General features: G+C 43.2%; 2 protein-coding genes across 2 annotated transcripts; both read left to right on the plus strand.

The window, feature by feature from the left end:
- Window positions 1-438: 438 nt before the first annotated feature.
- LOC110185759 (uncharacterized) lies at window positions 439-17734 on the plus strand. The gene is given in 7 exon segments (XM_020954761.2): window positions 439-892; window positions 13640-14066; window positions 14134-14474; window positions 14476-16464; window positions 16536-16673; window positions 16735-16942; window positions 17003-17734. Coding segments are annotated over 7 exon segments (3516 nt in total). The 5' UTR covers window positions 439-790; the 3' UTR covers window positions 17314-17734.
- Window positions 17735-20375: 2641 nt separating this feature from the next.
- LOC147643719 (uncharacterized) lies at window positions 20376-24245 on the plus strand. Its single transcript, XM_086832206.1, has one exon. It carries the CDS (start codon window positions 20376-20378, stop codon window positions 24243-24245), a length of 3870 nt encoding a protein of 1289 aa, XP_086688332.1.
- Window positions 24246-25312: the final 1067 nt, after the last annotated feature.

The raw sequence follows: 25312 nt of genomic DNA on the forward strand, positions 1-25312 counted from the left end.
TGGCCTCAAATTCCCAGACGCCCCCAAGCCGGGGGCTTATCGCCACTTCCGAGATACTACGTGATTGGGCCAGAACGAGTTCGGGCCACTATCTGGGCGCTTTGGTGTCGGATTTGCCATTTCTGGGTTCGATAAGCGGGTGATTCATGCGAAGCAGATGCATCTTCATCTCTCCGCTGGCATTTCCTCATGTTGCCAGCAACACTTTCTCTTTCGCCGAGCGCGTCGCTCTCTTGGCTTTCTCTTTAAGCCATGCTGCTGGTGGGTTAGCTCGCTCTTCGGTTGGTGCTCCGCAACATGTTGCTGGCCGGCGGACGCTTGTTGCTGGCAACGCGACTGTTGCGGCTTTTTGGCATCTTCGTCGCGAGCTTGGCTTAAATGGTTACCAAACGTTTAATGATCTTCAGTTAGTCTACGAACTTTTACCAGTCAGGTCGTGTCCACGGCTAGCTCCATTGGCCTGGCCACCTGAAAAGTCCCCAACGCGGCTCAAACGTTAACGGAATTTAAAGTCGAGGGAAAGAGAAGAAAACAGAAACTGCATCATTTGCATAAAGCAAATAGAAAACGTAACGAAAATACGACAAAAGTTGATTCGGATTGTGTGTTGTTCATGTCGCATTTCTGACATTTTTTCGCGCTACCATTTCTGGGATTATTTCCCCAGAGACGTGTTTTATACTTACGGAAAATAGTGCATCGACATTGAATTGAATTGACTGGAAAAGCAATAATATTAATAATAACACTTGATTGAACAAACATTGTATCCGGAATTACCGAGTGAATCATGCGTGTTTCATTGGCAGTTTGGGGCACTTTGTGCCTGTGGGTGGTCGCAGCAAATGCTCAAGGATTTATTCCACCGCCCAATGTTGGGCCCCACAATGGGGTAAGTCCTTAAACTTAGTTGGGAAATAAACAAAGAACATGCCTCGATGTCCCACATTCCCAGGCACACACTAGCGCCACTTCAAATATGTGCCAAATAATCATTAGAAAAGTAAAATATTTATCACTCGATTTGCATTTCTATTGAATCATATGCAAATATCCATTGTTAAGTCTGCTCTTTGTGGGCCCTCCGCTTGTCCCGACCAAATTGACACAGTTTTTAGATCTTTTCGAGTTTCGGCCGAGAAGAAAGTTGCCGTGCCTTGAGTAGTACTCGCATAAATAATATGTCAAACAGCATACATTTTTCGAACTTCCAATATGTTGGCCGAATCTCAAAAATTCCACAGCCTTGCATAAGACTTTCTACCAACAAGAAACCGATCTGATCGCAGTTCCCAAGCTGCTCATTTGTAAATTCAATTATTTAAATATTTGTTTTCGAATCTCAATATTAATTGTTGAAACATTTATGGCCGCAACTGAAAACGAAAACGATTTTCAACGCCTCAATGAACTTTCCCTTTTCACAAATATGTATATATTTTTATCTCCCGCTCTCGGTGGAGTGTGGGGGATTCGATTAAATGAAGATGCAAAGGAAGAGTAAGAGACGAGCCGTAAAGCCATGAGACATCGTTTAAGGCCAAAACCTGTTCGCTTGGAGTGGTCAGAAACCGAATTCGAAAAGAAAACCAATCTTTCAGCACCGGATAAACCGCCAAGTCATGTGGGATCTTGAGAATTCTCGGGGGGATTCTGTCCAGTTGATGTTAGATAATTGATGGCCCCAAAATAAGCCAGATCCATTGATTTTCCCGTGTTGATGTAACCCGATCATGTGGGGCATCCGATGTTACAGTTTTCACTTTCGTGGCTAAGCCCCACAAAAAGATTTGGCCAAAAACCACAACAATTTATGATGTGAAATCAACAGCTTTGTTGTCTCCCATTTTTTCCGCTGCTTAAACTTTGCTTTTGAGATGAACTAATGCCTATAATTGAGGCTTGGATTACGTAAAGAGATTTATTTCGATGTTGTTCAAGCTGCAGGCAATATTTTGATACGGGTTTTATGGCTGAATGGAGGGACAGATGAAAAGGCCCTGATCACCGTGGACTCTTGCAGAATGCCAGTGCAGGCAGTTGGCAAACAAAAGATGACAGCTCCGAGTCCCTTAAAGTACTTTCTTTTTCGATCCAAAAGCTCTTCGTCGGTCGTCATCCTCGTCCGTGGCATTGTCCTTAACCTTTCCGTGCATCTGTCGACTTGGCGATTTCCTTTTCGCGCAACTTGCACAATTTTTCCCATAACGTAAGAAAAACTTGTCCCGGACCACATTTCTGCCAACATCATCTCTCACCATTGACATAAGTTGGCTTCGGCCTGCGATTGCATCTTAGCCTTTTTCTCTTTATTTTGGTAAAACAAGCAATCACGCGGAATGGAAAAAGTATCATCATCTTCCTTTTGTCTGGCAACAGCTTCGAACAGGAACTGGTTGTCTTAAGAGGTTTTTCGTTTGTAGGATTCGGCATCGATTCATTCGGTGGCGGCTGCGCAATTTCTTTTATGCGCCTGGGCTTTGTTTTTGCCATTGCCTAATTTTAACTTTTATTATTTTGTATATATTGCCTCACGTAGCGTTCGCAATTGTGTCTTGTCGTGTAAACTTGGCAGCCGGCAGCTCAGAAACATCTGGTGTCCATCCGTAGATCCCCAGCTCCCAGCTCCCAGCTCCCAGTTCCCGGTTTTGCAGTTCCCAGTTCACTGCGCAGGCGCCACAGTTGCAGTTCCACTTACGAACAGAAATCCAGCAAATCCCCAATCCGACAGAAACAACAATTTGCAATCTTCGAACATGTTTTTTTCCTGGGCCTGCCAAATTGCCGACTTGTTTTGTTTTGTATATTTATATTTAGCATTTACTTAACACATTTATGTTTGTTTTCCGTGCTCGACTTTCACTTTCTTTGGAGGTTTACTAAGAATCTTGAACAAGAAATACCACATCAGGAAGTCGAATGGTATAGCAAGTTAATTTTATTTTAAATTAAACTATAACAGAAATTTAGATTTAAATACATTATAAATAACATGATTCTCTGATCAACTGTTTCAGCTTCCACTTGGTCTTACCCTTATCTTTTATAGTTATATTGTGATGACAGTTTTGAATACAAGTTCATTGTTCTTCGCTTACTTCAGCTTACTTATCACAAACCATTATTTGCTTTTAACGTATCCATAAGCTAAGCTTGTTAAACTATTAGTACGAGTCAAGTTATGTGAAAAGTCGAGTTTTATTACGAGTCTTGGGAAGCACTCACTCTCTCCTCAATGTTACATATATTTTTCGAGCTTTCCTGGGGCGGAGTCTTTTCTTCTTTTTAGTACGAAAGACAGATCAGAAATTGATTTACGTTGCGAGTCCATTGAAACGGGTTGCCAATAATTTTGTACAGCTGACAGGGCCCTACAACCTGTTCACTTTCGGTGCGGCTTTGTGTTGTATCGAAATACCAACAAAAAACCATAACAAGAAGCCGCATTTCATTGTAATTTCTTTTTGCGAGCGGCGAGCTGCGTTCTGCTCGTTTTGAAGGCAAGTGGAAAGTGGGTCAATCGAGAGATCTTTATAAATATATCGCTGCTCGGTTGCATATTTATCTGAAAGATATTTCAGTTTCTGGGCGGAGAGGTGACAAACTGTTAATGGATCTAGCTTAAAAATGAAAGTTGTTTTTGTGATGGCTGAGGGAGAGAGAAACAGAAACGATGGCACTTGCCAGGGCTCGAGAGGTCTAATCAGGCTCAGTGCTCGGATCAATCATCGCACCTCAATCGCCTTTGATTGGACCCCTCGAGTTTTCCCACTTCAACAAAGTAACGAGCTGCCATTAGCCGGGCGCCACTTTAAATCGAATCGCATCAAAATAAAGCCCATAGAGATCGCCATTCAGCTGCTAACCACAAACAAATAAAATAATTGAACGCTAATCAGCGGGACAGCGAGGCTCTTTCTTTCCTTTCTTCGGATTAATTTGCTTTGCTGTGCAGCCAACCGTTTTTTCACTTCGATTGAGAATTAAATCAATTTCGTTTTTGAATGAGAGGAAAATTGTCTGACGAAAAGTGAATGAAAACCGAGGTGTCATGCCCGATTGGGCAGAGGAGACCGCAGGGTTGGACAGGAAATTCAGCTGGAAAAGATCGGTAATTTCATCGGTGATATAACGTACATTATGAAATCTGTTGGGGTACAGTTCCCCAATTGGTTTATGGGTCTAATAATAACAAGAATTATCATATGCAAGTAATTTTGAGTGCAAAAATCTTGCTATTATAAGCTCTTTGGTTTCTCCAAATCATATCATGACCCACTTTGGCTGCCTGGTAGAACGTGGGTTGGGTAAAAGTTGAATTCAAATCTCTTCCGAGAATTGCGGATCGCCCGCTGTCGAACTCGTAGGGGTTCAAGGCATCTTCCGCTTTCTATGGCTTCCCATTACCCCCTCGATCTTCTCAATTATTAAGCCATTAACATAGTTAGTGAACCGCTGTGACTTTGTTCCGCATTACATTATGGAAACGATCGCCAGAAATTAGCTTGTTGAAAACAACAAATAAAAAATATATTACCGGGCAAAACGATGATCGTTAAAATGACGTCCGAGCTGGGAAAAGAAAGTAAAAGGGCTCGGCGACATAATTCATCGCTGCTGCTGGTTATTGACAGGCCGCCGGATGGCCTCACTTCTTCCAGGTCATTAAAAGTCGCTTGGATTGGCCACATATCGGGGGATGCAGAAAAGCAAATGGGTTTTGTCATGGCTCTCCGTTGCCTAATTGCAAGTTGCACGTTGCACATTGCATGCTGCCGCTACTTGACGAATGCCGCACTTAGTGAAGGTATGTGCAGTAAATATATCAGGGAGATTTTCACCCGCCGACGCCGTACCCAGCACCAAGTGCAGCAAGTGTCAACTTCCGCGTTACTCATACGCCGTGTGGTGCGGCAGCGGCACCAGCAACGGGTTCCTCAGCTGCATCTTCTTTCTCGCCATAACTCAGGGCAAATATGGCCAAAAAGTCAAACGATCCTCGGATCGCTAACGTAATGCAATAGCCAAGCCCAACGCCGCAGCGGTTCAAACTGGGCAACCAGTTATGGCCCGCCGCCGCCGTCGCCGTTGCACTTTCGTTTTCGCCATTGCATTTGTATTGTGGCTTTGGGCCTTTGTGTCTGGGCGGAAAGTTTATTGCGCGAAAATGAAGAAGCGTTTGTTGCTGCCACACAGTTCCAAAACAAGATTTGAAACAAGCCACTGCTACTGCAGCAATGGCATCTGCAATTGGCGGACGGGTCGGGATGGGTCTGGTCTGGCCGGGTCTGGCCTGGTCTGCCTGGTCTGGGGATGTTGCAAGCCGCTAAAAGAGTTGCATAACCTGTGTGTGTTTTCCTTTTGCCTGCCGAGGTGGGAGTTGAAACTCTCAGCCGCCCGCCATGCCTAACAGCAGTAAAAACTAAAAACTTGTCCATCGATTTGCGTTTCATTTCAGCCTGGAGGTGAAGAAAATGCGCAGCGAAATTATTTAATGACATTTTTGCGGTTTTTGGCAATGTGTAATGGAAAAGTGGTGGATAACCATCTTGCCATTACCCGGTTTTCCATGCAACAAATCCATGGGGTTGGGCCATCAAAGGTTAGGGGTTGTGGGAAAATTTAATTCAAATGAAAGCATTGCAAAAATTGTAGTTTAAATTCCATGTTAAAAGATTTGCTATGGCAATTAATGTAAGGAGAAGGACAGAGGTAGTTGGATATAGAAAGAAAATGCATTCAATTGTCAGATTTAAAGGATCTTAGAAAAAGTGTTTAAAGGTGAAAGCAATGTTATAAAATATTGCTTAAACTAAAACTACTTTGAAGGAACTCAACTATTTCCATCTCAAGAATAACAATGTGACTTAGGATCTTTTTCAAAGCTCCATGTATCCACTCACTGCCATCATATTTACTCGAGTCTGATGCAACGCCTTGAAGGTTTCCCTTTTCGGAAAGTCAAAGTACTCGCAGCGAGGGATAATATACCCTGGTTAGTACCTGTCAGGTGCGATACGCCCCCAACTTGCGCTGCTGCAGCCCACTCTTCACACTAGAGTGCTGCCGCTGGCAGCGGCTGCTGCATGCCACATTATCGCCAGCGACCGACCGAATAGCCCAGTGGGCCGGGCCCCTGCCGCAGCCTCTGCTGCCACTTTCCGTTGCCTGCGTCCGAACGAGAGTGGCAGGGGAAAGAAAACACTTTTCGCAAGCCTCGGTGATTTTCTGCACCGCAGAAGTTCCATGGCTGGCATTTCAGTTGCATTTTCCATTCGCTTCTTCGGCACCCAAAAGTGCTTCGTTTTGTTGCAAATAATAAATTTTAATTTGCTCAGCGGTTTTAGGTACTTTTCCTTCTCATTCCGCTGCGGCTGCGGCTGCGCCTGCGCATTTGAGTGCATCAGCTGAGCATGCAAGGCGAAATGCACAACGCTTTCGATTTCTTCTTCAAAAACAAAAAAAACAACAATATTAAGGCCCAAATGAGTCTGGCCGGTGTGAAGAAATCTTTTGGAATGGATATCGACTGACTGAGTCAACTGGGGAAATCTCTGGGGAAACAGAGGGACGAAGACTCCCTTTAAATGCATTAGCATTAAGGGAAAGTCCGGAGACATTCTAATCGTTTTACAAATTGCAATGTGATCACTACATTCAGACAGAATGTCTCATATTAATGTGAAGACTGGGACACATGATACTCGATCATTACTCGCAGGTCTTTCTCTTAGGGAATACTTTATGGTCAGTCCTGTTTTAAATCTTTCAAAACCGTCCAAAGACCGCTGGCCAATCAACTGCCAACTTCAGGCCGGGTTACTAACCGCTAAACAATGGTCAGCTGGGTCCCCAACTTGTCGCGTCCCATCCGGGGGTAATTGCTAAAAACTGTCACGAACTGCAGCGAACACAGTTTACTGACTCCGGCGGAGTCGGTGGCAATTCGAAACATTTGCCAGACCCCGGGACCCCCGACCTTGTGAGCGACCCTCCGCAATTTGCATGTGCAGACCCCCACCGAGCTCCGAGCTCTTCCCCGCTTCCCAGAGCCTCGGTTCCAGAGCTTGCGTGACCAGAGGCGGGCACGAGACCTGCAGAAAGTCAGCAATGTGAGCATTTGGCGAGTCGGGAGCAACGAGGTGGCTCCGATACCATCTCGAAATGACTTAATTGGTTCCTCCAGCGAGTAAATGTAATTAAAATTATAAGAACTTTGCTTTCGAATCCAAAGCATTCGGCAGTCGGCATTCGGCGCTGGCGCAGCACTGCTAACCCATAAATTATGGATTCCACTGAACACGAAATGGCAAAAAGCAGCAGCAGCTGAGGAAATCAGAAAATCAAAAGTTTTTCATGCCACTCCAAGCCCTTCCACTGCAGAAACAATGGCGTCCCATTTGACAAATGATATGGCGGGGAGTCTGGTGCTGGTGCACGGTGGCATCGCATGTCTGGGAATCTGAGGCAATGCTAATACGTAATTAAGGCATTAGACAAGCGTTAAATCGGATCTCAAGAAAAATCTAAGGCGCCATGACATGAGAAAGTAGCAATGGGATGGGAGACCTAGTACTGTAAAATCCATTAAGATATAAAGATCGCCAACGCTTCGACCTTATGCCTTCACACTTTCCCACAATTCGCAAAGCCAAATTTGTTGGCCAAGGTCAAAATCCGTATAAATAAAGACTTTGCCCGGAGTCGTCTAACAAAACATGGCCCATATACATGCGATAGACGAACGCGACAAAACCTTTAGACTTCCCATCAATTGGAATCGAGGCGCTTCAGTTCAAGTGACAGCCCATGGAAACGAGTAGACAAACAATCCCCTCTCGATGGCTCTGAAGTCACTAAAGTAAATACGAGTGTTGCCACAAATACGCGCTTTTAAGGCCTTTGTACAATTTGGAATATTGGCGCCATTCAAGTCCCCCGTGACAGCCGAAAAAGAGAGGAGAATTGCATAAAGATTACTACAAGATGACGACGAGTATAGGTAACAAAGGCTCCTCCGATTCGGACAGATGATGAGCGTGGAAAGGTTTTTGGGCGTTTTGCGGCTCTGTCAATGAAATTTCACAGCAGAGTTTCATAACGAAATCTGACGAATGCAAATCCCCAAGTACACGCCTTTCCACAAAACCGAAATTGTAATATTTTCGGCGGTTCCCTTGATTGTTCGCTACTGTCCATCAGCTAAACTGAGTGAATAAATCTTTGGCGCCAACAATCCCGTCTCCAACTCCTACTCCTAAAGTGTGGCTTGTCCGCGGCCGAGATACTGAGATAGATATATGGCACGCAATTTGCGCGGCTGCGTGCGCCAAATTTATTGAATTGGAAAGTAAAAATTGCAACGTATTTAAATTTATTTCCAACAATAATATAATTTTTAGAGGTTTGTGTTTTATGTTAGCCTGGCACGCAATTTGCCATTGATAATTATGAGGATCTTGCCAGCGATTGTCTGCCAAATAATAATTGTGTTATTATTATGTTATTCGTCTGATGTTGTGGTTTCGAAATTGGAGGTGTGTTGAGCGGGAAAATTGAGGGGTTTGTCTGGTAAGATCCTGAGCTTTGATATTGATAGATCACAAATTTAATTTCGTATTTAATTCATTTTAGGTTTCTAGAGACTCGGTGACTGCTCACTTTCAGTTAAGTTGCCATTAAGGCAAAACTATCTTTCTGGCGCTTTAAAAAACCAACTCTACGCAATTAGCCATATGAACATGTTAATTACCCAAAAACAGATGGCCCATAAACCTACATTTTCTCATGCCCAAATCCAAGAGCAAATCACAAAGAAGTGGGTTTATTTAAATTACATTTTCTTGCCTTAGTTTGCAGCGGCAGCGGCGGCGCCTTGCAATCCGCAGATGCTGCCCCTGGCAATGCTAATGATATAATAAATCTTGCAGATCGTAAAAAGTGTCAGAGTGTGTCAAATTAAGCATATGAGCAGACTAAGTCGAGTGTCGTCGGATGCACTTGCTGGATTGTAACTTGAATTTGGATTAGGAAGCCAACTCGGAGTCGGAGTTGGAGCTACCTGTGTGGGCTGCGTGGGTGACGATGTGCCAGGAAACGATTTTGAACAACTCTTGCGATTAGCATTTTGCCTGATGCGCAAAACCATTTGCTGCATCTTCAATTCAATTCAATTAAATTAAATTTGTATGCCACTCTAGATAATTGCGATTACATTACCTTAACACTTTACCCCAAGTTATGCAATATTTTCAGAGCTTTGTGGATGCAACAAAGCTGGCAATTAACTAAGAGAAGCAGTTTGATGGAAATTTTCAGTTACCAATTAGTTCTTCCCTTTCTCAAGTGCGTAAAAATCTCAAAAACAAATTGCGCTTGCGTTGCGCATCTTATATCTTAGGCTGTCCTCGGTTGAAGTTTAACTAATGACCAAATAAAATCAAACAAAATCGAATTCCTATAGTACCACGCATTCAAAATAGGAACTAAAAACATTAATTAAATTCTTTGGCGCATGTATTGAGAAAAAATATATATTTCCAGGTAATAAATTACAAAAGCATTTTGTTATTTTAAGTTTCAAATTATAACAAAATACTGTATCTTCATTTATTCAAATGGACAAACATATGTACAATCGCATAACTGGAATTTATAACCATTTATGGCCACAGTAATTATTTAGATAATCATACAGATCTCATTGGTTTGGGTCTGTCAGTTAAATTGTCCTAATTTGTAAAAGTGTTTTTAGCAGCACTCTCCTCGTCTGTCCGGTGATAATATCTAGAGATTAGTACGCGAACAGTAACCGAGCTGGTCGGGTTTCTTTTTGCCGCACTTTTTGGGGCTTAAAGCGATGGTTAAATAACTTTTGGTTTTTGTTTCTGTTTGGGCTGCTTTTTGTTACAGCTGGAACCTTTTCATTGTTGCACTACTGTTGTTTGTTTGTTACCGCTGGCCGGTGGCTTCTTTCGCTTTCATGTAGCCAGCGGCCCCTTTTTGGGGAAGGTGTAGGTGTTGGCTAAAGCCCCGCTCGAGGCAATTTCTTATTTACCTCAGGTAATTACACAATTTTATGTAAATTTCACTTTTTGCTGTTACTGGAGCTGGTGCTGGTGCTACTATTGTTCGCCGAGCATTCTTCTGTGCGCCCGCAAATTAATTACTTATTTGCTTAGCCAGCTAGCTATTTTGCTGGCAATTAAAATGCCTTTAGGAAATCCACTCAAAAATATTTTGTTCGCTTAGTTTTTCGGGGCATCTCTTTGCAAACGGCAGCAGTCATTTGTCGATAGCCGGAAAAGTGAAAGGGAATTGCCAAATCCTCGGATTGACCAATGCTGCGAGTCGCCGAGTCGCCACAGCCACGGATCCAAAACTAAGCCATCAACTGACATCAAAAAAGCTTATTATGCACATTTGCTGCCATTGGGAAACTGTCAACAGGGGAGCGCCGAAGGAGGTTGTCTTCGATTTAACCAGTTCTGGCAGTCACTGCGATTTCGAACTCCGTTCTGGACTTTATTCAGATGCCATCGATGAGATGTCGAAATGATGTGAGCACGATTTCAAAGATCTAGCTGAGGCTGCGATGATAAACAAGACAAACAATTTAATGAGGCGTTTAGTGTTGACTGTCAAATAACAAATCATTTTAGTTAAGTGCCCTAGTTTCCGATATCATTAAAAAATCAATCAAAATAATTGCATAAAACTCTGCTAACAGACCTTGTTTTAATTTAAAGAACACAGTGATGACATCTTGCATGAACATCCCTTTTTATGGGTATAGCACAAATTGCACAACTTCCCACAAAAAAAGATCCTCTAGTCTCTAAGGCATTCAGTAGAGTTTGGGGCAGCCTTGGGACTACACGAATTGCCAAAAACAACCTCAAGTCGAATAAAAAGAAGTCAGTAGCAAATGCATCTTGAAAATCCAAAACAAAGAATACACAGAGATCCAGTGCAGGCTGGAGGCCAGATGCATTTAGTTTTTCTTAGTTGGCTGTGGGGCAGACAGGAAATCCGAAAGGCAATCGAAGGAAATGAGGCCAGCTTTGGTGCCATTGGCCATTGACATGATCTAAGCCAACAAAAAAAAGGTAGTAAATTGTGCGACTCGAGAGAAGAATCTGTCAGATGCCAGAGGCTGTTGTGCAACTCGCAGAATTTACGGCCTCTGGTTTTTGGTAACTTTTAATTAAGCGAACCATATCTTGGGGCCCGAATATATCTTGGGCCTTGATCTATTAAATTCTAATTAACATAAGCTGCCTAAGTGCCTACTAAATGCCTGGCAAATCACTTTCACTGCGAAATGAAACTGAGCCCGAAAACGAAAAGAAATTTCCGAAATTTCGCTTTCATTTTGTATCTCATCTCAGCCGAAGCTAGCTCTCGTAATACCCGTCCCGATCCGATGTGTGATGGGAAATCAATTATGAATTATTAACAAATTTGCCGGCAGTTCGAGTCATGTAACTGACAGATACATCATGGATCACAACGCCCCATGTGAGCATGTGAAAAATGTGGATGCGAACTGGTTTCCAGCTGGTGGAATGCAGCAACTTCTACCTGTTGCCGGCTATCTCTTGGTGTATCTTCCCCGATTAGCATAATGCTCATTTGATTTGACAGCCCTCGAATGGAAAAGTTTACGTAACGAAATGGAGTTTGTTGTCGCAGTCCAGCCCCATTTGTTGCTTTAATGGAACTTTCTTTGTTTATACAAGAAAATATTTCATTTGTTAACAAAGTTTTACAAAAGAAAAAACTCGATTAGGTCTTGAAATATTGTGTGTAATAAAGGAAGTTTTTTGTGTGGTATTTGAAAACCCTAATATAATGGGAAGAGTTAGTGTTTTGTAGAGGTTTAGAAATCAAACATTATAACAACTTAAGGTTATTAAATGTTTTGTGTGAGCTTTACCAAACAACCCATTATACATATATGTCGCAAATAACCACCAATAGGCATTTCCAATATTTCTGTCACCTTCTTTCGAACCGTGACACTTGATTTACTCAGCAGCTAATCCACATTTGTCCATTATCTGACACTCTTTGGATGTCACTCGTCTGCGGTGCGGTGGCAATTGGTGACAGCAACGACCACGGACTTCACCTGCATTAATGGGTTACGGCGCATGCGCGACTATTGATTGGGGGCTCTCTCCACCGCGGTGCTTGAAAACGAAAGCGTTTTGCATACAGGCGCCGTGAAAAATATTGAATGAATACACTAAGCCGAGAAATTGACACGTTGAACACATGTCGGGTATCGACAGGCGGGGAGGCATACAGGGCCCTCTGAAGACTGGGTTCAGTGGCTCTTGGGCCTGGAACACTGATTGCTTTGGCACTTGATTGATGATTGATTGACGTTTTCACCAGCCAGCCGGGCAAGGCGTAGGGAAAAGTCATCTCTGCCGTTCGTGGAGAAAGAAAATTGTGGCTGGTGGAAAACTCAAATTGGAGATGAAGATGCATGACAGGGCAACGGATTTTTAAGATTGAATTAATACTGGCAATGACTGTGGAATGAGTTACTATTCGATTACAAAAGCTCATTCCTTCACCTGCTCGAACATCTTGTACTTTTCTCCTGGTTATTCGTGGCACTGTGATTAGGTTGCATAATCCAGAGCCAACTCTTGGCGGCATCATCGGGCAACATGATGAGGCAGCATCATGATGAGGCGCAGCATTAGCGGCAACAACATAATTACCATGCGAAAAGAAAGAGTCGGGGCTCCCAAGCAGCCTGATAACGGCTCAATCTGGCATCGGCAGAGTGCCGCAAAAAAAGAAGATTTATTGCCGAGGCAATTAAATTATACATACAGCAGTTTAGCCATAAGCCAAAGAAAACAAAACACTAAAGGCAAACAGTACCTGGGCCTGTAGAGAGGCTTAGCTCCTCCTGGGGCCGCTTTGCAAATGATGTTGGATAACTGTTGTTAAACAATTGCCCGATGTGTGACCACTGGCTGGCCTCTCGATTGGCAGTACGAATACGCAGAGTGGGACGGGCAGCTTGGCCACAAGATTGTAGGGAGAGACACACTAATGACAACTGCAGATGGGAAACAATAAAAGTGGGTTACCGAGTGAATAGAGCGCACTTCAATTGGGCAAGGGCATGGAACTGTCATTACTCAGACAGATTATTCACAATTTGCGCTTATCTTTGACTGAGATTACCATCATTTAATCTATGGAATTACGAGGATGGATAGAAATTCATCCATAACCAGCACTCAGTCAACTTTCTTCTTCCGCAACATTTTCGCTACATAAGGTGCGATTATGCCAAACAAGTTTGCCATTTTTATGGACTTCAACTTGACCGAGTGCCCGCTCAAAAGGACCCCACAGCGGAGCCAGACGCACAGGTTAGTCTGGCCAAAATGGAGCAGAGATTGCTATTGCAACCGTTGAAACTGAAACTGGTTCATGTCTATTTTGGGAGCGCTTTGGGGGGATTGCTCAGCGCTGACTTATCTGTGTGAGCTGAAGAAAGATCTGGGGCCAAACGAAGCTGGTTTTCTGCACCAGCCTAGATTATGTAACGGCAATGTGCACTTGCAGAGCTTGTAACTCACTCCGCTCCGTCTCCTTCTCTTTGCAGCCGCCCTTTCATAACTCGCAACGCCGCCAGCTGAATCTGCAGCAGTACAACCAGCAAAACTTTGTCCAGGCGGGTGTGGAGCTGCCCATTCCCCACCGTCCGCAGCAACAGCACACACACCTTCACCACCAGGCCCCGCAGCAGCAACACCGCTTTGGGCAGTTCCCACACCAGCCACAGCAGCAGCATCAGCAGCAGCATCAGCAGCCCCACAGCAATCAGCAGTTCCAGCGCTCGACCCAAAACCAACTGCAGACTGCTCCACAGTTCCCCCAGCAGCAGCAGCACCAGCAGCAGCAGTTGTCCCCACCAGTCGGAGGCATTGATCTGCATCATCAGAACTTCTTGGACTTGCGCAACTTTGCTGGTTCCCAGCAGCAGCATCCGCAACAGCAGCAGCAGCAGCAGCAGCGTCACAAGCAATTCGGTGAGTGCAACTGTTGATCTTCCTTTCGATCTTTAACCTCTGACACAAGTCATAATCTCCCCCCTAGATTCCCGTCTGCAGTCCACTGCTTTTCCGCCCCAACCCTCGCTGGAAACTTACCAACAGCAGCAGCAGCATCAGCAGCAGTTTGCCTACCAGCAGACGCAGCCATTTGGACCCCAAGTGCTGCCCCAGACCACCCAGAAGCTGCCCAGCCAGGCACCAGTGCCCACCTTCCAGACCATTTCCCAGCCACAGCAGCAGCAGGGGCAGTTCAACTATCAGCAGCAGGCCACGCAGCAGCAGCCACAGCAGTATCAGCTGACTCCCCAGCTGGGATTGCCCGTGCCCCAGATCTTTAGCAACCTGCAGGCAACTCCCTTCCCAGAGCCCACCCGAGGAACCTTCAGCCACAAAGCCTCAGCAGCAGCCTCAGCAGCAGCCCCAGTTCCAGCACCAATTCGTGAACGCCCAGGCACCAGTCCAGACTCAGAGCCAGCCCTCCGACCAGGAGTATAAGCAGAAGCTGATCCAGAAGCACGAGCAGTTCGTTGCCAAGCAGTATGAGAAGCAGCAGCACAAGGTGCGCCAGCAGCACGAGGAGTTCCTGGTTAAGCAGCATCAGATCAAGCAGCACATCCTGCCCACGATCATCACGCAGCACAATGGCAACTATCAGCACTCACCCTATGTGGGAGCACCGGCTCGTGGAAGGCCTGTGGCCCATCCCACCGAATACAACCAGTTTAATAGCGCCCTGCAGCAGTACTACAAGGAGCACCCGACGACGACAACGACCACAACCACCACGACCACGACAACAGAGGCAACCACCACTCCAAAGAAGAATATTTACGCTCAGGTGAAGTCGGAACTGGGCAAGTATCCCAGTCAGAAGAGCAAGAAGCCGGTAAAGACCATTGCACGCGAGGATCTACTCAAACAGCTAAAGGCTGCCCTGTCCGAGGCTCCACAGCAGCCGCTGACTGGCAACAAGACCTATGATGAAATGGACCTGGTGTTGCCCAACGGCCAGAGGGTTCAGGTTATCCGTACCACAGATCCGAACCTGGTGCAGGGCCAGAAGGCCTACTCCCAGGAGCAGCTGCAGACCCTTCTCGCCCAGCAGGCTTTGGGTGGTGATGCTAAGCTCAGTCTGAGCGATGTGGCCCCTAGCAAGAGCAAGGACCTTGAGCTGCCAGGTGGTGGTAAGGTGCAGATACTGCGATCCCCCGATCCTCAGGAGTCCGACACGCTGCCTGCAGGTGGCCTTCCTGGTGGCGTGGACCTCTCCAGCTTGGCTGCTCTCTATGGCGGCGGAGCAGGTGACATCCAGGGTATCAGCAGTGGGGCGAACAGCATTGCCAGCTCAGCAGTGATTACCTCGGACTCGGATGATCCACCCTCCCTGGAAGAGCTGGCCAAGCGTGGTCTCATCCCCGATGGTTACGAGATCGAGGGCCTCAGCTCTAAGTCGCAGGCGCCAGCAACCCCTGCCCCACCCACTCTACCGCCTAAGAAGAAGGCCACCTATGTGTACCTTGAGGAGCAGGCCGATGGCAGCTTCAAGATTCAGGGAGTTAAGGCCAATGGCGAGAAGGAAACCAAGCAAACGGGTAGCGAGGTGGAGAGCATTCTAGAACGCATCAGGAGCGGAGAGATCAAGCTGCCGCCTTCCGTTTCGCGTCTGACTTTGCCTAATGACGAACTCGTGGAGATTAAGAGCGGCAAGATCATCCAGACTACGCGGGCTCCAGTCACAACCTCCACTAGCACCACCACAACCACGACAACCACCACCACTCCAACGCCCTTCGTTTCCCGGGGAACGCCCAGCAACCACCGGCAATACCATCCATCGAGGACTTCGACCACAACCACAACTTCCGCCCCAACCACAGCTCGCATCAATCTGGTGTTCGAGAGCAGCACTCCCAATGCTGCCAGCCTGATTCGCACCACTCCAGCTCCCGTGTACAGTGGTTCCACGGTGACGGGTTCCCCGTATCTGGGAGGTGCCTCGACCCACTTGCCAGTGGTCACAGAGCGGCTGTCCGACATCGTCAATAGCCCCGACATACTGCAACCCGTGCCCCAATACGCCGATGCCCTCGTCCAGGAGACGGAGAATACCGAGAAGGCGGCGCAAGCCAGTCCTGTGGCCAGCTCTGTGCTGTCCAACCCCAGCGAGGATCTACTCCAGATTCTGAAGTCGAACGGCCTGTTTGCCATGGCCAAGTACCTGCGCCAGTCGGGACTGGACAGCATACTCAACGAGACCGGACCTTACACCATCTTTGTGCCCACAGACAAGGCCTTTAAGAACCTGTTGGTTCAGTTGGGCGGACCAGAACGGGCCGAGGAGAAGTTCCAGTCCAATCCCAGGCTATTAAGTGGGGTAAGTCTGAGTATATATATATATTTTCCGTACTAAATTAATTTTATGAATATTTTGTGTTTAATTTTTAGCTGCTGCTCCATCATGTGATTCCGGGAGCTTTTGAAATCGCCACCTTGCAGGACGAGATGACCGGTGTGTCCCTGGCTGGAACTCAACTGCGAGTTAATCAGTACAACATGCACGACCAGGAGTGGAACGATGTTACTGTACGCTAGTCTTTTGCCATATTCCTTTGTCAAAGTGTTAACAGAATAACTTTACTTTCAGCTCACCACCATCAACGGAGCCATGGTTGTGTTGAATAAAAAGGACATCAAGATCCCACAGGGTGTGGCCCACGCTGTCGATCGCGTCATGTTCCCCTTGCCCGTCGGAGACTTACTGCAAACCCTGCAGTCTGATCGCGAGGGCCGCTTCAGCAATTTCCTTAAGATTCTGTACACCTCTGGACTGTCTGAGAAGTTGCAGAGCAAGGGTAAGAACCGCTACAACTCTGAGAATAGTTTTGAATCTAATCATTGATCCGACAATGCAGGTGTAAAGACTTATACAGTCTTCGCCCCCGTGGACAAGAGTTTCAGCGAGCTGGACTCGGACACACTGGAGAAGCTCTACAATGACAAGGAGGCCGCAGAGCAGTTCGCAATGAAGCACATCGTGCCGGGGGCTCTCTTCTCTGCCGGAATGCGGTTCTACCAGGTCAAGGACTCGCTATTCACAGGCAAGACCGTGATCCTGCAGAAGACATCGGCTGGCAAGATCAAGGTGAACGATGCCCAGATGGTCACGTCGAATATTCCAGCCACCAATGGAGTGATCCACGCTCTGGATGGAGTCCTGGCGTGAACAGATGCACTCTGTTGCAAAGTTTTTGTTTAGCCCGTAAGGTTTAGGCTAAGCTAGGAGGAGTCTTCATCAACCACATCGAAAATTGTTAGTGAAATCTTGCCAAAGTCCTTGGCTGGGCTTAAGAAATTGCAATCTTGTATAAACCTGGTGCGAATCGATCGAGCTTAAGAGAATCATACAAACAATTGGTGCTTCCACGAACTTTTCTGTATTTCTCTCTTTCGCCTTCACAAAACAGTCATTAAAAATAGTTCAATTTAAGGAAGAAGCTGAAGTGTGTAAAAAAGCCTACAAGAAATGGAATCTGACCGGGATCTAAGTTAAGTTCATATCTAATTTATTTTTGGCCTTAAATCAAGTGCAAATTATATAATTTACAAAATTCTGTAAACTTAATAAAATATACTTAAGTATCAATTTTTATTCGTTATATTATTTCGGGGACTTGGTATTTGTATATAGTCTCCTAATTTTATAGCTATCTGAATACAACTTTGTAGATCGTTTTCCTTCAATTGCAGGTAGTCATATTTCGAAAAGGGCCTCATCAGCTTATTTTATGGTTGTATAGAAATTATCGGAAAATAGACGGAATAAAACTATATATTTGCGTTTTTTAAGATATTTCCATTTTTTTAAATATATACTGAAAATGTTTGAAATTATTTAATTAATCAATTTAAAGTTGGTTTCAAACCTAAATTTTAACATTTAAGTTATACTTTTATAAACTTTTAGCGTGGCGTCTTTGACTTGCTTCATATGATTTATTTTTTTTTTTTATAGCGAAATCAAGGAAATTTACGTTTCTGTAAAGGAAAAATTTACTTAATTGAAAAAAAGACAGCATATTTTTTAGTTTGTATTAATAGAACAGCAGAAATAATTTTTAAGAGATTACGAAGGTTGAATCTCACATTTTTATTATCTGAACGAAACTTTGTAGTTAGCCTTCTATATACTCTCACTCGTTAATATGTCGGAACGGGCCGGATCGGACGACTAATTCAAGTAGCTGCAATAGGAATGATCGGAAAATTAAAAAAAAAAAATTATAACATTTTTAGTTTTCAACAGAATTTAATCATCATCCCCCGACATCCCCCGATATTTAAGATATAGCCATTTCATATTATTCTACAATTTTGTGTAAAATTTTACGAAAATCGGACTGCTATATCATATAGCTCCCATAGGAACGATCGAGAAATTATTACAAATAACATTTTCAGTTTTCAACTGATTTTCATCAAATTTGAGCTATAGCCATTTTATATTAGTTTTAAATTTTGTGTCAAATTTCATGAAAATCGGACGACTATATCATATAGGTGCCATACAAACGATCGTTTGATGTAGAGGAAAAATGTAAATCTGTGAATGTAAAACTGAAAATATAATAGTATAGGTGTATGAAATGAAAGCAGGTTTCATTTAACTTCATTGTTTTCTAAGGGGTTACATACAGTTAGAATTAAAAAAAAAAGATTTTTTTAAATTTGATTTTCTTAATATAAATATATTTAAGGATATACACAGAAAGTTTCATTTAGTTCCGGTAAATATTTCCTGATTTATAAGTAAATTTGAAAAGACATTTCAGAGTGCTCTATGTAAATTGCTGCTATCTAAAGCGCATTCCAAACTTTAAACGTGTTTTTCTCAAAATGGTGTTTTCAAAGTCGGTGACCAACATTTCTCGAAAACGGCTAGCCCGATTAGTCTCGAATTTTAACACGACCTTCTTAAATATATTTTCTAGAAATTAATCGAAGATTTTTTCTTTCCAATAAAAATTTTATTTTTTATTAACAATTTAGGGCGGAAATTTCGGCGAAAAATCTATTTTTTTGCGAAACTGCCATTTTGTAAAAATAATAATATATTGCTTATTCCTTCGATTAATCACTAGATTTGACATTACTCTAACGAAATGAGTTTGGTTTTTTAAATTCAGATGATCCAGTTCCGACATATAGTGGTCACCGCAAAAAGGTCTTTTTTAAGAGGAGCTCCCGGAGATCAGGTGTAACTATTTAAAAAATATTTTTACTAGTTCTAAATCTTAAAATACAGTTAAAAGATACTTTAATGAGTGTAAAAATTTTGGGATCAATAAGTTAAAAAGTTTCTTCAGAAAACACTCTGAAAAATTCACTTCTTTTTGGCCACCTAACTGTATGTAACCCCTTAACACAAATATATATAATTTATATTGTATGGATTCCTAGTCATAGAAGTTCTATCTGCAAGGGTATATAAACTTCGGCGTACCGAAGTTAGCTTCCTTTCTTGTTTAATATGAAAGTAGTAGGATTAAGGCTTAATTTATATATAACTTCAGTCCGTGTTCAAGTACGGTTTGCGTTTTATAAGAATCGAAAAGTTCGAAAGCAAGTTTTTACCTACAATTTTTTATTGCTACATGATCGAAACGTTTCTGTTTCAAATTAGCAATGCACAGATCAAAATAAAATATAAAATTATAGAATTTTGTTGTCTTTTGTTATTATTCCATTCCAAAAGATATTAAAATTAAAGTTTTAAGTTTAAATCAATTAAATATATAAGTCGTATTACTATATCTTCTAGCTGCCATAAAAGTGATAGACAAATTCCAATAAAAATCTAAAAACGTTAGAATATATTAGATATTATTGTTTACATTCAATTCTAAAATTTAGAGGATGGAATCTTATTGCTTATTTTAAGTCGGGAAAGTTTAAAAAAATATAAATAAATAAAAATTATAAATCTGCCATATTTCGCTTCTTAAAATAACTTTACAAATGTACTTTAAATTCCATTCTTGGAAACCCAAACATATTTATCAAGTAGGTAATGTTATCTTAGAAGCTTCAGAGCGGCGACCAATTTATTGTTCAATTGTAATGGACGAGAGTCATTAGTTTATCTATCACAGAACAAAGAAACCTGTGGAGCCTTTTATATATAAATAGTTTTTCCTAACTTCACAATTTCAGTGCGGATATTGAAATCACGATGGTAAGAGCTATGCTGCTTTGAAAGTTCATTTGATAAATTTACTATTCTAGACTATGCGCTCTCGGTTGCTTCTTTTGCTGTGCGCTGCACTAGCAATATCCAATTGCTCAAGTCAAACCACATCAGCAGGCTCAACAACAACTGAGTCCCTTTTATGCATAATATTTCCAACTTTGTGCTTAACAACGACCACGCAAGCGCCAACAACCACAGTCGCTCCTACGACTAATGCAGCAGTAACGACAACATCCTTAGCCACAACTGAATCCCTTGAATCCGTATTATGCAGATTATTTCCGCAATTGCCTATTTGTTCATCAACCACTTCTCAAGCGACGACTACAACTGTGGAACCTACGACGACCGAAGAAGTAACGACAACTACTGTCGCCCCAACTACAACTGAAGAAATAACGACAACCACTGATGCTCCAACGACGACAGAAGAAGTAACGACAACTACTACCGCCCCAACTACAACCGAAGAAGTAACAACAACCACTGAAGCTCCAACTACAACCGAAGAAGTAACTACAACTACTGCCGCACCAACTACAACAGAAGAAGTAACTACAACCACTGTTGCTCCAACGACAACCGAAGAAGTAACGACAACTACCATCGCCCCTACTACAACTGAAGAAGTAACGACAACCACTGTTGCTCCAACGACGACCGAAGAAGTAACGACAACCACTGTAGCTCCAACTACAACCGAAGAAGAAACGACAACCACTGTAGCTCCAACGACGAACGAAGAAGTAACTACAACTACTGTCGCCCCAACTTCAACCGAAGAAGTAACGACAACTACTGAAGCTCCTACGACGACCGAAGAAGTGACGACAACTACTGTTGCTCCAACTACAACCGAAGATGTTACGACAACCACTGTAGCTCCAACTACAACCGAAGAAGTAACGACAACCACTGTAGTACCAACGACGACCGAAGAACTAACTACAACTACTGTTGCTCCAACTACAACCGAAGAAGTAACGACAACTACTGTTGCTCCAACTACAACCGAAGAAGTAACAACAACTACTGTTGCTCCAACTACAACCGAAGAAGTTACAACAACTACTGTTGCTCCAACAACAACCGAAGAAGTAACGACTACCACTGTAGCTCCTACGACGACCGAAGAAGTAACGACAACTACTGTTGCTCCAACTACAACCGAAGAAGTAACAACAACTACTGTTGCTCCAACTACAACCGAAGAAGTAACGACAACTACTGGTGCTCCAACTACAACCGAAGAAGTAACGACAACCACTGTAGCTCCAACTACAACCGAAGAAGTAACGACAACTACAATTGCCCCAACTACAACCGAAGAACTAACTACAACTACTGTTGCTCCAACTACAACCGAAGAAGTAACGACAACTACAATTGCCCCAACTACAACCGAAGAAGTAACGACAACTACTGGTGCTCCAATTACAACCGAAGAAGTAACGACAACCACAGTTGCTCCTACGACTACCGAAGAAGTAACTACAACTACCGTTGCTCCAACTACAACCGAAGAAGTAACGACAACCACAGTTGCTCCTACGACTACCGAAGAAGTAACGACAACGTCTATAGGTACGACTGAATCCATTGAAGATATGTTGTGCCGACTATTTCCGCAATTGCCGTTTTGTTCAACAACCACCACTCAAGCGACGACGACTACTGTCGCATCAACTACAACTGAAGAAGTGACAACAACTACAGTCGCTCCAACTACAACCGAAGAAGTAACGACAACTACTGTCGCCCCAACTACTACCGAAGAAGTGACGACAACTACTGTCGCTCCAACGACGACCGAAGAAGTAACGACAACGTCTATAGCTACAACTGAATCCATTGAAGATATGTTGTGCAGACTATTTCCGCAATTGCCGTTTTGTTCAACAACGACTACTGTCGCATCAACAACAACTGAAGAAGTGACAACAACTACTGTCGCTCCAACTACAACGGAAGAAGTAACGACAACCACTGTTGCTCCAACGACGACCGAAGAAATAACGACAACTACTGTCGCTCCAACGACGACCGAAGAAGTAATGACAACTACTCTCGCTCCAACGACGACCGCAGAAGTAACGACAACGTCTATAGGTACGACTGAATCCATTGAAGATATGTTGTGCCGACTATTTCCGCAATTGCCGTTTTGTTCAACAACGACTACAGTCACATCAACTACAACCGAAGAAGTAACAACAACTACTGTTGCTCCAACTACAACAGAAGAAGTAACGACAACCACTGTAGCTCCAACGACGACCGAAGAAATAACGACAACTACTGTCGCTCCAACGACGACCGAAGAAGTAACGACAACTACTCTCGCTCCAACGACGACCGCAGAAGTAACGACAACGTCTATAGGTACGACTGAATCCATTGAAGATATGTTGTGCAGACTATTTCCGCAATTGCCGTTTTGTTCAACAACGACTACAGTCGCATCAACTACAACCGAAGAAGTAACAACAACTACTGTTGCTCCAACTACAACAGAAGAAGTAACGACAACCACTGTAGCTCCAACGACGACCGAAGAAATAACGACAACTACTGTCGCTCCAACGACGACCGAAGAAGTAACGACAACTACTGTTGCTCCAACTACAACCGAAGAAGTAACGACAACTACTGTTGCTCCAACTACAACAGAAGAAGTAACAACAACTACTGTTGCTCCAACTACAACCGAAGAAGTTACAACAACTACTGTTGCTCCAACAACAACAGAAGAAGTAACGACTACCACTGTAGCTCCTACGACGACCGAAGAAGTAACGACAACTACTGTTGCTCCAACTACAACCGAAGAAGTAATAACAACTACTGTTGCTCCAACTACAACCGAAGAAGTAACGACAACTACTGGTGCTCCGACTACAACCGAAGAAGTAACCACAACTACAATTGCCCCAACTACAACCGAAGAACTAACTACAACTACTGTTGCTCCAACTACAACCGAAGAAGTAACGACAACTACAATTGCCCCAACTACAACCGAAGAAGTAACGACAACTACTGGTGCTCCAACTACAACCGAAGAAGTAACGACAACCACAGTTGCTCCTACGACTACCGAAGAAGTAACGACAACTACTGTCGCTCCTACTACAACTGAAGAAGTTACGACAACCACTGCCTCACCAACTACAACTGAAGAAGTAACTACAACAACTGTAACTCCAACAACGACCGAAGAAGTAACGACATCCACTGATGCTCCTACGACGACCGAAGTAGTAACGACAACTACTGTTGCTCCTACTACAACTGAAGAAGTTACGACAACCACTGCCTCACCAACTACAACTGAAGAAGTAACTACAACCTCTGTCACTCCAACAACGACCGAAGAAGTAACGACATCCACTGATGCTCCTACGACGACCGAAGTAGTAACGACAACTACTGTCGCTCCTACTACAATTGAAGAAGTTACGACAACCACTGCCTCACCAACTACAACTGAAGAAGTAACTACAACCACTGTAACTCCAACAACGACCGAAGAAGTAACGACCACCACTCTTGCTCCTACAACGACCGATGAAGTAACAACAACTACAATGGCTCCTACGACTACCGAAGAAGTAACTTCGACTACTGACGCTTCTACTACAACTCAGGGAACCAATACCCAGCCGAATCATGGGCATCATCATCATCATCACTACCATGAGATTATTGGAGCACCTATTATTCCGTTTCCACCGCCGTTACCGCAATTTCCGTTTCCAGGACCGTTGCCAGAAGCTGAATCCGCTGTGATAGGTCTGCTACCTTTACCTGCACCTCCTTTGCTTCCAGCAAGACCGATACATCACAATTCCCACCCTGCGAGACCTCATTTACCACATATACCTTTTGGAAACCTCTTTGGGAAATAATACTTTCTAATCACATGTGTGTTTTGGTGACTCTAGGCTTAGTCTGAAGTAATGTGGATTGAAATCAAGCCGAGCGCGAATAAGCAAAAACCCTCTCTTTAAAAATTAATCAATCATATGTATTTATGTATTTCTCTTAAGATGTGTCAGAATATTCAAAGGATATTTTATTTTAAAGTCATCTCCTTTCAAACCGTTTTTTAAAGTAATGTAAAAAAGAAAAAATCTATTTAAACTTATTACCTTTCAAAATTTGTAGCTTTAATTTTTTATTTTGATGGTTTTCTTACAGCAGCACGGAAGGATTTCCTGTCTTGCAATATTAAATTAAATAATAAAGCAGTTTGACTTAGAATACCCTTCAAAATAAGCTTTTAAATCGAAATTCGAACAAAAAAAGTTCAAGTGATAAGATTGTTAAGAAAATTACGCCAGAACTCATCGAACGATGCACCAGTAGCCGAAACCCGACTGTTTAATCGGCAAACTTAAGGCGAAGTAAGGAATCCTAAGCAAACTATTTCTGGAGTTTTATAAATCTTTCCTGCCGACACACATCTATTGGTACCTAGATAATGATTTAATTTTAGGCCTGGGACGCACAAGCCACGCTTAAAAGGCTTTCTAAAAGGAGTTTTGTGGTAGCGAAAGAGTCAAATTTCATTAACCAGTTGAACTTTGAGCTGACGGATTTTGAAATAAATCTTAAGTAGTCTAAACAGACCACAAAGTATCAAGGACCTACACATGTTAGGATTGGCAGTGGAATATTTATTTTATTTTAAGGCATTACGACTGATAATTAAATAGGTTTTTATCAAAAATCATAATATATTAAAGAATAATTTCTACAATTAATTTGAGTAAGTTGCGCCACCAGTGGTGGATTATGTAAGTGTACCTAAGCGCAATTATTCCGCTAGGGGGCGCCAATGAATACACCAGTGTAAAAATGGATGTATAATTTCTACAAGCTAAATAGTTTTATAAATTGTTTAATAATTGAATGCTTTAAAACTCAATTATAAATTTGGCAATGTTATATTCCCTAAACAGAGATTTTTTAA

This window comes from Drosophila serrata, unplaced genomic scaffold (genome assembly GCF_035046125.1).
Source record: "Drosophila serrata isolate PLE 108 unplaced genomic scaffold, ASM3504612v1 contig_245, whole genome shotgun sequence".
In the NCBI taxonomy this organism is placed as follows: Eukaryota; Metazoa; Arthropoda; class Insecta; order Diptera; family Drosophilidae; genus Drosophila; species Drosophila serrata.